The sequence below is a fragment of the Poeciliopsis prolifica genome, unplaced genomic scaffold (assembly GCF_027474105.1).
Source record: "Poeciliopsis prolifica strain line A6 unplaced genomic scaffold, Auburn_PproV2 SCAFFOLD007, whole genome shotgun sequence".
Classification (NCBI taxonomy): Eukaryota; Metazoa; Chordata; class Actinopteri; order Cyprinodontiformes; family Poeciliidae; genus Poeciliopsis; species Poeciliopsis prolifica.
Window position 1 is genome coordinate 6855148 of NW_026562382.1, and position 13356 is coordinate 6868503.

The 13356-nt window shown below is 40.5% G+C and overlaps 2 protein-coding genes across 2 annotated transcripts; one reads left to right on the forward strand and one right to left on the reverse strand.

Moving 5' to 3' along the window:
• Positions 1-1309: 1309 nt before the first annotated feature.
• On the forward strand, positions 1310-7637 carry LOC129361475 (growth hormone-regulated TBC protein 1-A-like). Its single transcript, XM_055032341.1, has 9 exons — positions 1310-1523; positions 1927-2072; positions 2818-2976; positions 3632-3756; positions 4704-4800; positions 5181-5353; positions 5446-5631; positions 5750-5852; positions 7491-7637. Exons 1-8 carry the CDS (start codon positions 1462-1464, stop codon positions 5849-5851), a joined length of 1050 nt encoding a protein of 349 aa, XP_054888316.1. The 5' UTR covers positions 1310-1461; the 3' UTR covers position 5852; positions 7491-7637.
• lamp1b (lysosomal associated membrane protein 1b) lies at positions 7561-13211 on the reverse strand. The gene is made up of 6 exons (XM_055032347.1): positions 12872-13211; positions 9906-10099; positions 9695-9823; positions 9551-9599; positions 8635-8805; positions 7561-8551 (listed from the first exon to the last, which is right to left on the reverse strand). Exons 1-6 carry the CDS (start codon positions 12930-12932, stop codon positions 8412-8414), a joined length of 744 nt encoding a protein of 247 aa, XP_054888322.1. The 5' UTR covers positions 12933-13211; the 3' UTR covers positions 7561-8411.
• Between the last annotated feature and the right edge of the window lie 145 nt (positions 13212-13356).

A 13356-nucleotide genomic window follows, 5' to 3' on the forward strand; every position in this document is an offset into this window, starting at 1 on the left:
TAATCAGAAGTTGTTCATAATTTGCAACTTTTTTTGAGTTATTAGCAACCTTTTAATTGCTTTTTCAGTGACCTATGAGTTCTTTGTTTGAATGCAAACTATTTTATAATTTCACCACTATTTATGCTTTAAAGTTAGTGTAAAGTCGCATAGCTTTACACCAATGAGTCAAATACAATATTCTGAGTCTATAAAAAATTTTTTATCGAAGTTTGCGCAGAACTTCAGGAACATATACTGTATGTTTGCCTTCACTTACTTATTAGGATGTGCTGCTTTAAGTAAATATTGGTTTAGTATCATTTTCTACATGTCCAAAACAGTTGTGTATGTAATCAGACAATAAGCTGTTTCACGCTGTTGTTGATTTTTATAAGTCAAAAATATGACAGAATATCATATGGTTTTGGAATTAACATCAATACTGTTCAAATGTCTTCACAGTGACTCACTTGGAATGTAACTTTGTCCCATGCTGCCCTATGCAGACTCTCTGTCTGCAGCTATGAAGATCACTTGGGTTCTAATGCTTGAAGTGGCTCCAGAAGCAGAGCAGTCTGACCTCTTTTGTGACTAATGCCATTATTACACTGTCCATTATTATGGACAGTGTACAGATTATTGTGATTTACTCTCCATGTTGGCAGGAAGTTAAACGGTATGGGGAAAGGACAAAAAGATGCAGCCTGTCTTCATACAGCAGCATGACAAATTTGACACTTTTTATTCCAATTCAAACACAATGCAGGGTTGTGTTCAAGATCATATGAGTGTTTTTAAAACTAAAGCTAAAATTTCTTGTAATAGGTGTTGCTACAAATGTGTTTCTGAAGTTTTTGGACAATTTTCTTAATTTGGCCATATTTATAACATGTGGTTGAAAGCATTGCCACTGCTGCCACTGAATCCCTCAGGTTCTACTTAAAGTATTCTAGATTTGCAGATAAGTGCTGATTTTTCACCGCTAATTAAGTTTGAGACTCCAGAAGCAATTGGAAGCAGGATTTTGTGTTAAATTTGTATATAATCCTATTATGTAACCAATTGAAATTGTATTGTTTGCTAGTATGAAATCTTCAGGGAATAAGTTTCAGACTTTTTGTTGTTTTCTAAACCTGAGTTCGGATCCCAGGATCTGTGTGTCTGCCACGTTCTCATTTTCATCGTCCAAACAGACAACATTGAACTGCAGCCTCTGTTCACAAGAAATCGTCACGTTAGGAGGAGCTTCTCTCCCTCCGTTTGTTTTGTGTGCAAATAAAAGTTGTGCACCTGTGCGGATGTTACCTCTGCGGTACGGCCACTCCTCTCTGGGCGAGCTGTAAGGTGAGCCACTGAAAACTCGGGCTGCTTTGTTATTTACCCTCACAGCAGCTTGTTGCTCTCTGGACGTTGGGGATGGAGTAACCTTCATGTTGGAGGTTGTTTGTACGTTCAGTGGACGACCGGAGCTGTCTCACAATGGACAGAGAAACCAAAGGAGATGCAGCTCAGCCTCCAGGTTGCTGCAAAGACACTGACAGGTAAACGTTTCTAATGTATTCTCGTTATTAGATCGGGGAGTGCCTCAGCGCCTGCTGCTTCCTCATGGGTGACCTTACACAATCGGCCTATTTGCATCACCTTCTTCCTCTTCAGATCATTGTTGTTCTCTTTTAATCCATCAGGCCAGCATTAGAAACAGAAGCTGTGGTGTTTATTAAAGAGCACAGACTGCTCCCGATTCCACTCGGGTGTAATTTAATACTTAACCATTCATCCAGCCGGGGCATTCGATCACCTGGCTGCAGCAACCCAACCCAGTGGAGGCAGCCAGGGGAGTTGGCTGTACAGCAGGAAGACACATAAAGGAAGAGGGGTCAAGGGTCTGGCTTTTTCCATCGGCTTTGTGCATTGATGAGAGAGGGATTGTGTTCGCCCCCGCAGGATCGACCCCTACGGCTTCGAAAGGCGGCACGATTACGATTCCTACAAAGAGATGATGAACGAGTACGTGACTGTCCTCAACAGAAGGTCGATGAGGTGGTCCAAGCTCCTGGAAGACAAACCCAACGTGGAGAAGAACCTGACGGGTACAAACATCAATTCACACAATGTGTGATGTACAGTCCTTCACACAAGCGCTCACACCGCCCTGCCACGAAACTGCCCCAAACCTCAATGCATTTAATCGAGATTTCATGTGATAGACCAACCAAGTCTACACTTGAGTTAAGGGCCTATTGAGTTTAGTCCCTTCGCTCAATACTTTGACTGGGCCGTTCCAACACATGAACACGTTTTGATCTGAATCGTCTCATTGCAGCACTAGCTGTAAGGTCAAGGTCATTGCCCAGCTGGAAGAGGTTTTTTAACAGTTTTTTTTCCAGAATGCTCCATTTATCTTCCCATCAACTCCAACCAGATTCCCAGTCCCTGAAGAACTCAACAGCATGATGCTGCTACCACCGTGCTTCTTGTTAGGGAAGCACGGTGGGTTCAGGATGATGTCCAGTGTTTTGTTTTATAAGCTTTTGGCCACATGTAGAGTATGGTATGCAAACAGACACAATACCAAGATTTAAATAAGTCCCTCTATTTTGTAAATGGAGGGACTTTTCAGAGCACTGGATTGCAGCGGATTTTATTTAAGGTGTCAGAATAGATGAGGATGAATGCTTGTGAATTACACCTCTTTTCAGACCAACTTTTTGTTTTGGTCTGTCAAATAAAATCAAGATAAAATACGTTGAAGTTTGTGGTTGTAACATGACATAAAGATGCTATTGCCAGTCACTGCGACCTCTGAAAACCTACTTTTGGATATTTTCTTTCAAGTGAAAAGATTTGTGCGTAAAGGTGTTCCCAATGAGCACCGAGCCAGGATCTGGATGGCAGCGAGCGGTGCTCAGGAACAAATGGAGAGCAAGCCAGGTTACTACCAGTCTCTATTAGCCATGGAGCACGACGCCAAGCTCAAAGAGACCATTCACACAGGTGTGACCATCCGACTTTATGCACTCAAAATCATCATTTAAAGCACATATGTCAAATTCAACAGCTTTTTATGCGGCCCTCTAGATTCTAGTGTGCTGAAGTATTAAGTTGTCAATCAAATTGATTCTGTTTTTAACTCTTTACTGCCAAATTATATCAATCAGTCCCTCCAGTTTCTTGAGAATTATTGTGGAAATTCATGCAAAAGCAACAAATTGTGCCTCCATTTGGGAGTTTATTGTAGATTTATCTCAAAAATTGTCAAAAACTGGCTTGCTTGTACTTAAGCAAGACAGGTTAAGGCAGCTGCCTCTGCCTTAATCTATGTCAGATTATAGTTCAAGATATGTACAGAGAGCAATAAAAAGCCGCATTCACCGTCACGAATAAGTGCAAATATCGCAAATATTTTCAAATTAGTGCCACAAACACAAAACGAATCACAAAATCCTGGAGGAACTGAAATTGAATTTTAAGAATCCGTTGATATTTTAACAGCATAATTTGAACGGGTTTTATCAACCAGCCCTTTGAGAGCATTTATGATCTTGATTGGGCCCAAAACAAAAGCGAGTTTGACTCCCGATTTAGAGAAAGAAATCAGCCAATTTTATAGCTCAAATCCAACACCGGTGATATTCTGCCTTGTGGGCAGACATGCACCGGACCTTTCCTGACAACATCCTCTTCAAGAGCCGAGCGGAGGAGGGTCTGCAGAAGGTTCTGTTCAACGTGTTGCTGGCGTACGGACACCACAACCAGACCGTGGGATACTGTCAGGTGGGCAAAACGCTCCACTCTCCTCTCACCTCCGTTGTACAGGATGTGAGGATCTGAAGAAGTAGCCATTATCTAAAATGTATTCTTTCAACTGTGCCTCCCTACTGCCTCCAAAGTTCTTCACTCTTTGAAAAACATTGTTTCATAACTCCCTGAAGATCTTCCTTTGTAAATATGTCTTGTTCTTGACTGCTGCCAGTGGTTTGCATCTTAAGACACACCCTCAGTATTTACATTCATGCAGGTGTGTCTTCATTTCGTCTCAGAGTTTGTTTTTTTACGACTTGATATTTTCTTGCTGCGTATTTATCTGTCTAATGAGCCAAATTGTTTGTTCAGCCTGAAAAAGGCTTCTTGGCTGGCCGCTATATTTTAGGGACACAAAAATCAGCAGCTTATTGTCCAGCTACTTTAAATAGGAACTGTTTAGTAGCCTTATTTTTATTTTTTTTTAAGTTTAACTGAACAGATTCAAATGTTAACCTCCGACATTTTCAGCACTTGACGGCATTCTCAACTTTTCCACATACAGCTCTGGAAAAAAATTAAGAGTTTCTCTGATTTTACTTTTAATAGGTGTAAGTTTGAGTAAAATGAACATTGTTATGTCTCCGAAATTCCAAGCAACAATTTAGTATTTGTTTGCAGAAAATGACAAATGGTCAAAAATAACAACAAAAAAAAAAAGATTCAGACTGCAAATAGTGCAAAGAAAACAAGTTAATATTCATTCAGTTAATACTAAAATTTTGACTCAGGAAGGATTCAGAAGTCAGTATTTGGAGCTTCAGTGCAGTGGTCTCTCCATGTACTTATGTTCTTAAGTTATTTGATCACCTTTAAATAAGATTTTAGATATACATATATATTTAAAATGGAAAACAATCGAATTATTTACTTTTTCTGGATTTATCAGTTGAACATTTCATTTGCTTTGTCTTTCCCAGGGGATGAACTTCATTGCAGGCTACCTCATCATCATCACCAAGGATGAAGAGACATCCTTCTGGCTCATGGATGCGTTGCTGGGCAGAATACTCCCAGGTGCATTTATTGACAAAGAAAGATCCACTCATCCAGAGGGACACCAAGCCCTGTGCACATCCGGCTGATCGGTTTGAATTCATGGTGGATTGTACGGACAAACTGTGGCACTTCCACCTCCGTGCGTCACACTTAGGTGTGAGATTATTTCCCTGGTATGACGTCGATATCAAGCGTCCTAGTTAAACATGTTCAGGGCGTTCCTGATGCCGCGTTTATGCCAACAGTATCTAAAAAAAGATCTGCTGGAGACTTCGTTTAGCATACTGCGGTCTGCTTTTAGTGAGAACGTACTTGAATTGCAAGGTTTCTGTCATTTGTTTGTAGACGTACATCTAAAAGATTAACAATAATGTAAATGTGCTGCTGGAATCCTTCAGACTACTACAGCCCAGCCATGCTGGGATTGAAGACGGACCAGGAGGTTCTTGGGGAGCTGGTGAAGACCAAAGCCCCCGCCGTGGGACAGCTCATGGCTCAGTATCCTGGCATATGGACACTGGTGGTGTCGCGCTGGTTCATCTGCCTCTATATTGACATCCTCCCCATAGAGGTAAGGAAAAGTACCGGCCTGACCGCAGAATCGACGTTAGGACCTCAGGTTGATCATCACACAGGAATCCTCCACGTTCCTCTCTCTTCCAGACGGTTCTGAGGATCTGGGATTGCCTTTTCTACGAGGGCTCCAAGGTTCTCTTCAGAGTTGCTCTGACTCTGATCCTCCACCACCAGACGGAGCTGCTGAGAGCGCGCTCGCTGCCCGACGTGTGCGAGTGCTTCAAGCAGATGACGTGTGGGTCTTTCACGCTCGACTGTCACACCTTCATGCAGGTGAGGCGAGAAGGTCAAGGGCACAAGCGCAACATCAGTCCAGTTAGTTTATCTATTTAAATACACGTTATGCTAGCAAAGAAAATTTTTTCTTTTTGATGTTTTTTTTTTTCTGCAGAAAATATTCACAGAACCCGGGACGCTGTCGATGACGACTGTTGATAAACTGAGAGAGAAATGCAGAAGACAAATCTTGGAGGAGGAATCCCGACAGCCCTGAGGTCTAGTCTCCTCCCCACCAATTTCATCTTCCTAACTTGTTTCAAATTATAAAGCAATCTATGCAAACCTGAGTGCGTGTGCCTCGAGGCAATAAAACAGAAGAAAGAAGCCCTGTTTTACTTCCTGCTGAATATATTAGCAGAGCCTTTGGCTGATTTCTGAGACTGTGAGATACAAAGATTTATTACATTGTAATTCAGCAACCTGGGTGTAAACTTTCTGAGCCTTTCCTTTAGGTTTTACCTGAAGAACCTTTCTGCTTTTCATACGGTGGAGTTTATTTTTATTATTTGCAAAACGTATTAGATTCCCTGGCGTTATTTTCAGACTTGTATTGTTGCCACATTTTTGTCCAAATGTTCCCATGAAGACTTTTCTGTCTCCTGAGTCGAGCCGATAAAGTGAAATTATACAGCTTGACTTCTGTGAGATGTGTACACTCAATTTGTTTCAGCCGTTATTAATAACAGAAAAGAGGTCATGAAGGGTCTGATTTAGCTGGAAGTCAGAATGTAATTTGCTCCAAATCTGTAATTTTCACAGTTCAAAACACCTTTAACCCAAAGTCTTCAGAAAATTGTGAGATCTCAGCAGTTAATTTCTGAGCTCAATTAAATCTTGTTTTAGATTTAGTAACAGGTACATGACCTCTGAAGGGTTGCAACATCTAACTATGGAGATGAAGGTTCAGAAACTAATTTTTAAAAGGCTAATTCTACTGGACAAAAAACAAGGATGTAAAAATATTGCTCACTTTTTATGTCAGATTTAGTTTTTTGTATCCAACATGGAAAGAAAACACCAGCCTTTTGGTGTGCACAACATGTTGTGCACTGAGCCACATAATCGCCACCTAACTTGACCAATTTAAGCACAGAGAATTATGAGAAGTACTATTATGCTTAAAGCTTTACAAACAATTCATCCATTTTGTTGGGTCTCTTTCTGGCAGAGGAGCACAATGAAGTTGACGCACAAACAGGAAATAGTTGCAAACATCTTTACTCCAATACCCTAAAGTCATAGGGATGGGGAAGCTGCTCAGAGCTGGATGGAGCTAAATACTGGAAGAAAACCATTTAAAGGCTGCAAACCTTCAGCCAGGGTTTCAATCTGCAAGACGTTAAAGTTTAGACCAAAGCTCAATAAAGTATCGAGAGACTTTAAAATTAACTTTTTAAAGTTAATTTGACACTCAAGTCTTAATCCAATCAGACTTGAGTGTCAAACTCTAGATGTTCAAAGCAGATTGAGAGACATTGATGAATGCACATCACACTTTACAGATTATTTTTAAAGCTTTTATAGTCATGCATTAATATTCTTCCTTTTTAAAAACTTGTTCTAATTTTTGTGTTTTTGATAAGCCATCTAAACTTTCACACTTTTTGTTCCAGCTAAGTAAAATTGCTACGATCAATAATTTTGATCAAGTAAGAATCATTAGCCGTTTTTCAAATACAAAAGCATCCATTGCAATTGAGTTATGAATTCACCCTGACCGGTTTAATGCTTTGAATTTTATTGAATGCTGGTCGAGGTTTGCTCTGAACACTGGACAATAGTTATGCGACAGTTGCTTTCACTGATATTTACATTTTGTGAAGCCTCTGATGTTATTTCACTTCCACTTCTAGGGAATTCAAACGACCAGGAACAGGTCTGACCAGCGACGATGACAAAGGGGAAACATGAAACGCAGACGTCTTTCCTTCATTCACTTTTATTGACTTCTCCTTTAAAAAAAACAGTTCAAACAAATCCAATAAAACATTATTATTAAATCACTGTGTATATTAAGATGAGGGGAAAACAAAACAAAAAAAATGGTATAAATATTTAATTCTACCTTGTAACAATGCATGTTTTAGTTGTAACAGTACATGGAGGCTATGCGAGATGTGCGTCTCTTTCCATGGCAGCACACAGAATGAGTGAGGGAGTTTCTGTGTGGTATTGGCTTTAACTGGATCCCACCCGTGTCCCGGCTGGGAAGGCACCGATCAACACCGACAGGAGTGTTTGGCCACTTTGAAATATTTATTTCAGTGCAACATCTTTCCCTTTTATCAAACAAAACCCTAAATTGGGCCAGAAAAAACAAACAAAGCCATTCCTATGACCTACAAATGTTTGCATTTAATGAAATGTAACTGTCAGAAATGTTCCCTTTTTTTAAACCAAACTTTGGGTAATACCAATAAAAAAAATAAAAAAAAAGGCCACCCAAGAAAAGGAAAAGTAATCTGCTCGGATCCCCACTTCCCTTCACAAAAATCATAAATAGAAGAACGCAGCGCGACGCTCTGATCAACATGCATCCCCTGCTTTGCTGGGTACCAGTGAAGAGTTTTAAGAACCCCGTTATACCCCAACGGTGTCCCTTTAGCATGAAAGAAGTCAGCTCAGAAAGCGCATGTCTAGTGTTACTGATGAAGGCGAAGAAGAAGAGTAAACACACAGATAAAGGATGAAGGGACAGAGGGGGGAAAAGGTGGAGTGGTTAAATTCAGGATGGGGAAAGCCCCCCTGCGGCATCTAGTAACCGCTCCATGAGCTCAGATGGTTTGGTAGCCGGCGTGGCTCCGCTTCCTGCCGATGAGGTAGGCCAAGAGCACGATGAGGACGAGCCCCGCCAAAGCTGCTCCCACTATGATGGGGATCAACATGTTGTCTTCATCCAGCTGACACTCCACAGCTGAGAAAGGAACGACACGATGTTAAAGATCAGGGATCATCGTTGGATCTTCGATCGTAAGCGTGTCGCTCGGGTTTTTTTACCTGCTCCAAAAGCGTTTCCTGACACCCCAAAGGGCTGCAGCTGCACCTGGAAGGTGTTGATGGACAAATTCTGGGTCACAGTCAGAGTTTGCTCCATGCGGCACATGTAGGAGTATCCAAGAGTTCCCTGCAGGAAGTCCAGGCTGCTGTTCTTAGCAGAGAAGTTCCCCTCTGCCAAAAACAGAGGCGTCATTAAACTGCAGAAATTCATTTCTGAGGTTCCTACTTTCCATGACCACTGAACAGTAAAGTAGAAACATAAGAAACAAACTATATGGCCATTTCTGTATAGCACAGCAAACATTCCCTCACAAATGGATCTTTAAAAACAAATCCATTTGTAAAACGTTTTAGGACACCGGGCACTAAATGTCGTGTGATTTGTACCATTAAACTGCACAAAGTAACCACATTTAGTGATGTTTTCAATTTAATTAATATTCACTGATTTTGTCATTGAAGAAACTGAAAGAATTAATAAAAACAAGCCTACAAATACAGAAAGTCTGGGGTTTTGGACAATAGAAACTGGAATTTGTTGTGACGACAAATCAAAATGCTTGGACTAAGATTAATCATGATAAATAAAGAATATGATAAGTGTCCACCCTTAATGAGAGATATAGACTGAATGCTTTATACAGTTTGTCTTTGGAATTAGATTTTTACTTTGTTGGATTTAATGAGCGCAGAAAGTTGAGCCAAAACTGAATATTATATAAAAACACTGATATGAATTCAACTTAAGTATTACAGATAATCTAGTCTGTCATTCATCTTCATAATGCTAACCTAGAAAACCTGTTTCTTGTGAACTAAACAGAGCAAATTCAGTAATTAAAATATATATGCATGTATCCGTCACTGTAAAAAAATGTTATCGCACAACAAGACAGATGCAGAGGAAGAGGCTCACTTGTGGTCAGAGATGCTTCGCTCAGGTGGTACATACTGGACGTCGTGTTCTGCAGACAAACAGCCACACGAGCAGGTTTACATCGAGCTCCCGCTGCCATCTAGTGGCGAGGTGCATGAAGTACAACATGATGCAGAGACTCACCTGAGTGAAGACGAAGGTGAGCACGGTTTTATTTGCGTCGGTCTTCAGCTCCAGCACGGCCCTGTCTGCTTCACACGAGCCTGAAGCCAGCGTCTCGTTGGGCTTGATGTTCACCACCTCCTGCACGGCCTGTGAACAAATCAGAGGGTTAAAGGTCGCTGCCCGTCTGCGGCCGAGAGGTTTCGCGTAAGCCGTCGCCACATGTGGGCACCTTGTTCTGGGAGGTGGAGTTGTAGGTGATGTTGAGCTGGAGGCCCAGGTAAGCCAGTAAACACACTGTGTTGTTGCTGTTGGTCACGTTGTACTTCCCCCTGTCGGGCCGACCGGGCTCTTTGTGCGGCGCAGCGGTGGTTTGGGCGGGCGTCGGCGTGGCAACCGCGGCAAAACTCTGACGCAGGAAGGCAGCTGCGAAACAAAATGAATCACGTCTTGGTTTTATGTTTTTTAAACATCCATTATTCATAATGATAAAGTTATGCTACTTTTTACAAGTAAAATAGTTTTTATAATGATGAAAGAAAATGTTAATTTTTAAAACATTTCCATAAAAAAAAAGCTCTAATCATGCTTGACCTCATTTAATCAAATTATCAGAAGCATGTTTATTATAAAACAGCAACAAAAACAATAACAGGATCTCCAAACTATTAATAAAAAAAACAAACGTGATTTACCATCTAGAAATGATCATTTTTCCCCCCAACAGTTTCAGCAAATAATGCACATAAGGGAATGATTTCAACCAATCAATACTAAATAAATATTAAACATAATCATGTATGTAAATGTAAAAAAAAAAAAAAAAAAAAAAAAGAAAATTCATTTCTGCACTTTGAAATACTGATAAAAATAAAAATATTGCTCATAATCAGAGATTTTGGAAACATTCTGGAGCATCTCCTTAGTTAAAAATGTCTGAAACGACGACATTTTTGTTTTAATGTTTTTGAATAAAATGAAATTGAAACCTTGTATCCCCAAACGTGGAGATTTTAATAAAATTTATACAGTTCGGACAAAGTTTTTGGCACACTTCACTGGAAATGTGTTCATTACTATTACACAAAAACGACAGCAACTAAATTACGATGAATGAAGTCGAGTGGTAAGAAAGATTAGGAGATCCTTATCCTGCACTGTGATGAACTGCTGCATTTCACTTCCTTTTTAAAGAGTTGCACAATTTATGCGAAGCTCTGCTTGGTTTGAAATAGATTTAGAAAAGAAAACTAAATCAAAGACATCTGGGCAACACCAAAAGAAGTCCCTTTTTGGTTGAGTACCTGATTTATAAAACAAGCTGCAGCCTCTGCAGAAGCACCAAAGAGCAACAACCAAAACGCCTGTTGCATGATGGGAGGAAAGGATAATGGTAGCCAAGTAGATAAAACAACTAATTTGCATATTTAAATCAGCAATGCAAAGCATGTTAGAAATAAAAAAAATCCAGTGTAAAGCTAGATCTCATGCAATGCACTGAAAATAAGTAACTACTAACAGGACGTTTGGGTTGTGGTAGAAGAGCATAGCAGTAATACTTTTAACCAATAATTAACCACATTGAACATTTCTGCTGTTGACTTGGTTCAAAAAGTCAGTTACATTCGCTATAGTTCAGGTCTTTATTTAAAAATATACTAGATAAAAAAACTCACAGTAATTAAATTATCTTCTAATATTAAACACACTTGATGTCATGGCGAGAAAGTAAGAGCAAGAGTCTTAAGCCACATGACATTTCTTTGCAAGAGAAGGCCTAAAAATCAACATGTAGTAGGTCAAAGGTCCCCAACGCCATTTCTGCAGCTTTTATCTGCTCCAACATGCTGAATCCAATGACTGAATTACCTCCTAACCATGACATCAAGGTTGACAAAGGCCTGGTAATGAACCAGTCATTTAAATCAGGCGTGTTGGAGCAGGAATGCATCTAAATCACAGGTGTCAAACTCCAGTCCTCGAGGGCCACGGCCCTGAAACTTTTAGATGCGCCTCTGCTGCGCCACACCTGAACAGAATTAGGTCATTAGCAGGCGCTGCAAAACTTATCTACAGAAGGAGGAGGTAATTAAACCATTTGATTCCAGTGTTTTGTATCTGTGGCACATATGAAAACTTCAGGACAGTGGCCCTTGAGGGCTGGAGTTTGACAGCCCAGATCTAAATGCTGCAGAAGGGACTGGAATTGGAGACTCCTGCAGTAAATGACCAGAAAAATCCAACAAAGGCCTGAGAAACGCTCCATCCTCCAGTTTATCATCCACTGCATGTTTGTTTCTCAGCCATTCGCCCTGTCAGAATCACCTTGTTAGGAATAAAATGCTATTTTATATTTGTCAACCTGTTTTCTGTAGTATTTTTCATAGATTGGAATGAAGAGGAAGTATTTGTGACCGATAGTAACCATCATCTAAAAATATCACTTCATGTAGATGTGACAAAAAAAAAAAAAAAGTCTTGTTTGAGCTTGTGGGGCTTTAATCTTCTCGTTTGGTTCTGGGGATGCAGAGCAGAACAAAACCAGAAGACCTGAGGGGTCTGGAAGGTTGATACAACAACAACACATCTTTAATGTATTGTGGTGCTGATACATTCAGTGATTTATAAACCAACAGTATTTTACAGTCTATTCTTTGAGCTACAGGGAGCCAGTGCAGGGACTTTAACACTGATGTTATGTGCTCCACCTTCCCGGTTCTAGTGAGAAGCTGAGCAGCAGCGTTCTGGATCAGCTGCAGCTGGAGCATTGATTTGTTGGACGCTGTTGCAATAATCAATAAGACTGAAGATGCATGACTTCATCTAGATCTCGCTGAGACATAAGACACATGTAGTAATGTAATGTTCTAGACTCAAAGCATAGCCTACTTAAAAAAAAAAAAGAAGATATGATTAGATTGCCATTAAACATTTAGATAACGACCTACACTTTTTAAGGCTGACCTGAAAGAAAACATGAAACTAGAGAAGTGGGCGAGGTTGAAATTGAAAGCTTCAGAAATTGAAAACCACAAACATGTGACGAAAAACGACATACGCCGAAAACTTTGCTTACCATTTTAACTGTCTGCGTGCTTGCTTGGTTCCAACGTATTATTCAGGCTACATATCTGCCAGCTTTCGAGCTGCTAACGCTGTTTCCCGGTAAAGTCACAAAGACTTAAAGCAGTTACTCACCTAAAATGAGCGGTAACATCACTCCCATCCAACCCCGAGGCAGTCCGCCAGCAGAGATCATATTGTTTTCTTTTCTCCGGGATAAAAATAAATCACAACAAACAGACAGTTAGCTACGGTTAGCTGGGCCGTGCTAGCGAGGCTAACGTTGGCGTCGCCAAAAAAAAAGAGAGAACGACGAAAGTAGAAGACTTATAAAGCAATGTCGCTGAGAATAAAAAGCTCACACAGTCGGTGTTCACTGGTCTCAGATTTCTTCTGCCTGCATGAAGAGGTTTAGAGGTCAATAAGCCCGCATTTGACACTTTATTGCCACTGCTAGCGCTGACGTCAGGGTCATGTGACTCGCGCTTAAGAAACGCCGAGAAAGTCACGTGACATCCAGACTAACTCCAGCTGGAGTTAGTCTGGTATTCCTGAACATTTAAAGCAAACAGCCGCATTTACTCAATGTAGCGATGTTTGAGGTCAAATGACCGATTATT

What these genes read in the sequence shown, in the direction of transcription:
- LOC129361475 (XM_055032341.1), top strand. Translation starts at nt 1,462, where the DNA reads ATGGACAGAGAAACCAAAGGAGATGCAGCTCAGCCTCCAGGTTGCTGC. An exon ending in TTGACATCCTCCCCATAGAG is followed by an intron (nt 5,354 to 5,445) that starts GTAAGGAAAAGT and finishes TCTCTCTTCCAG; the next exon opens with ACGGTTCTGAGGATCTGGGA. An exon ending in ACTGTCACACCTTCATGCAG is followed by an intron (nt 5,632 to 5,749) that starts GTGAGGCGAGAA and finishes TTTTTTCTGCAG; the next exon opens with AAAATATTCACAGAACCCGG.
- lamp1b (XM_055032347.1), bottom strand. Translation starts at nt 12,932, where the DNA reads ATGATCTCTGCTGGCGGACTGCCTCGGGGTTGGATGGGAGTGATGTTA. An exon ending in ACTCCACCTCCCAGAACAAG is followed by an intron (nt 9,824 to 9,905) that starts GTGCCCACATGT and finishes ATTTGTTCACAG; the next exon opens with GCCGTGCAGGAGGTGGTGAA. An exon ending in TCACCTTCGTCTTCACTCAG is followed by an intron (nt 9,600 to 9,694) that starts GTGAGTCTCTGC and finishes GTTTGTCTGCAG; the next exon opens with AACACGACGTCCAGTATGTA.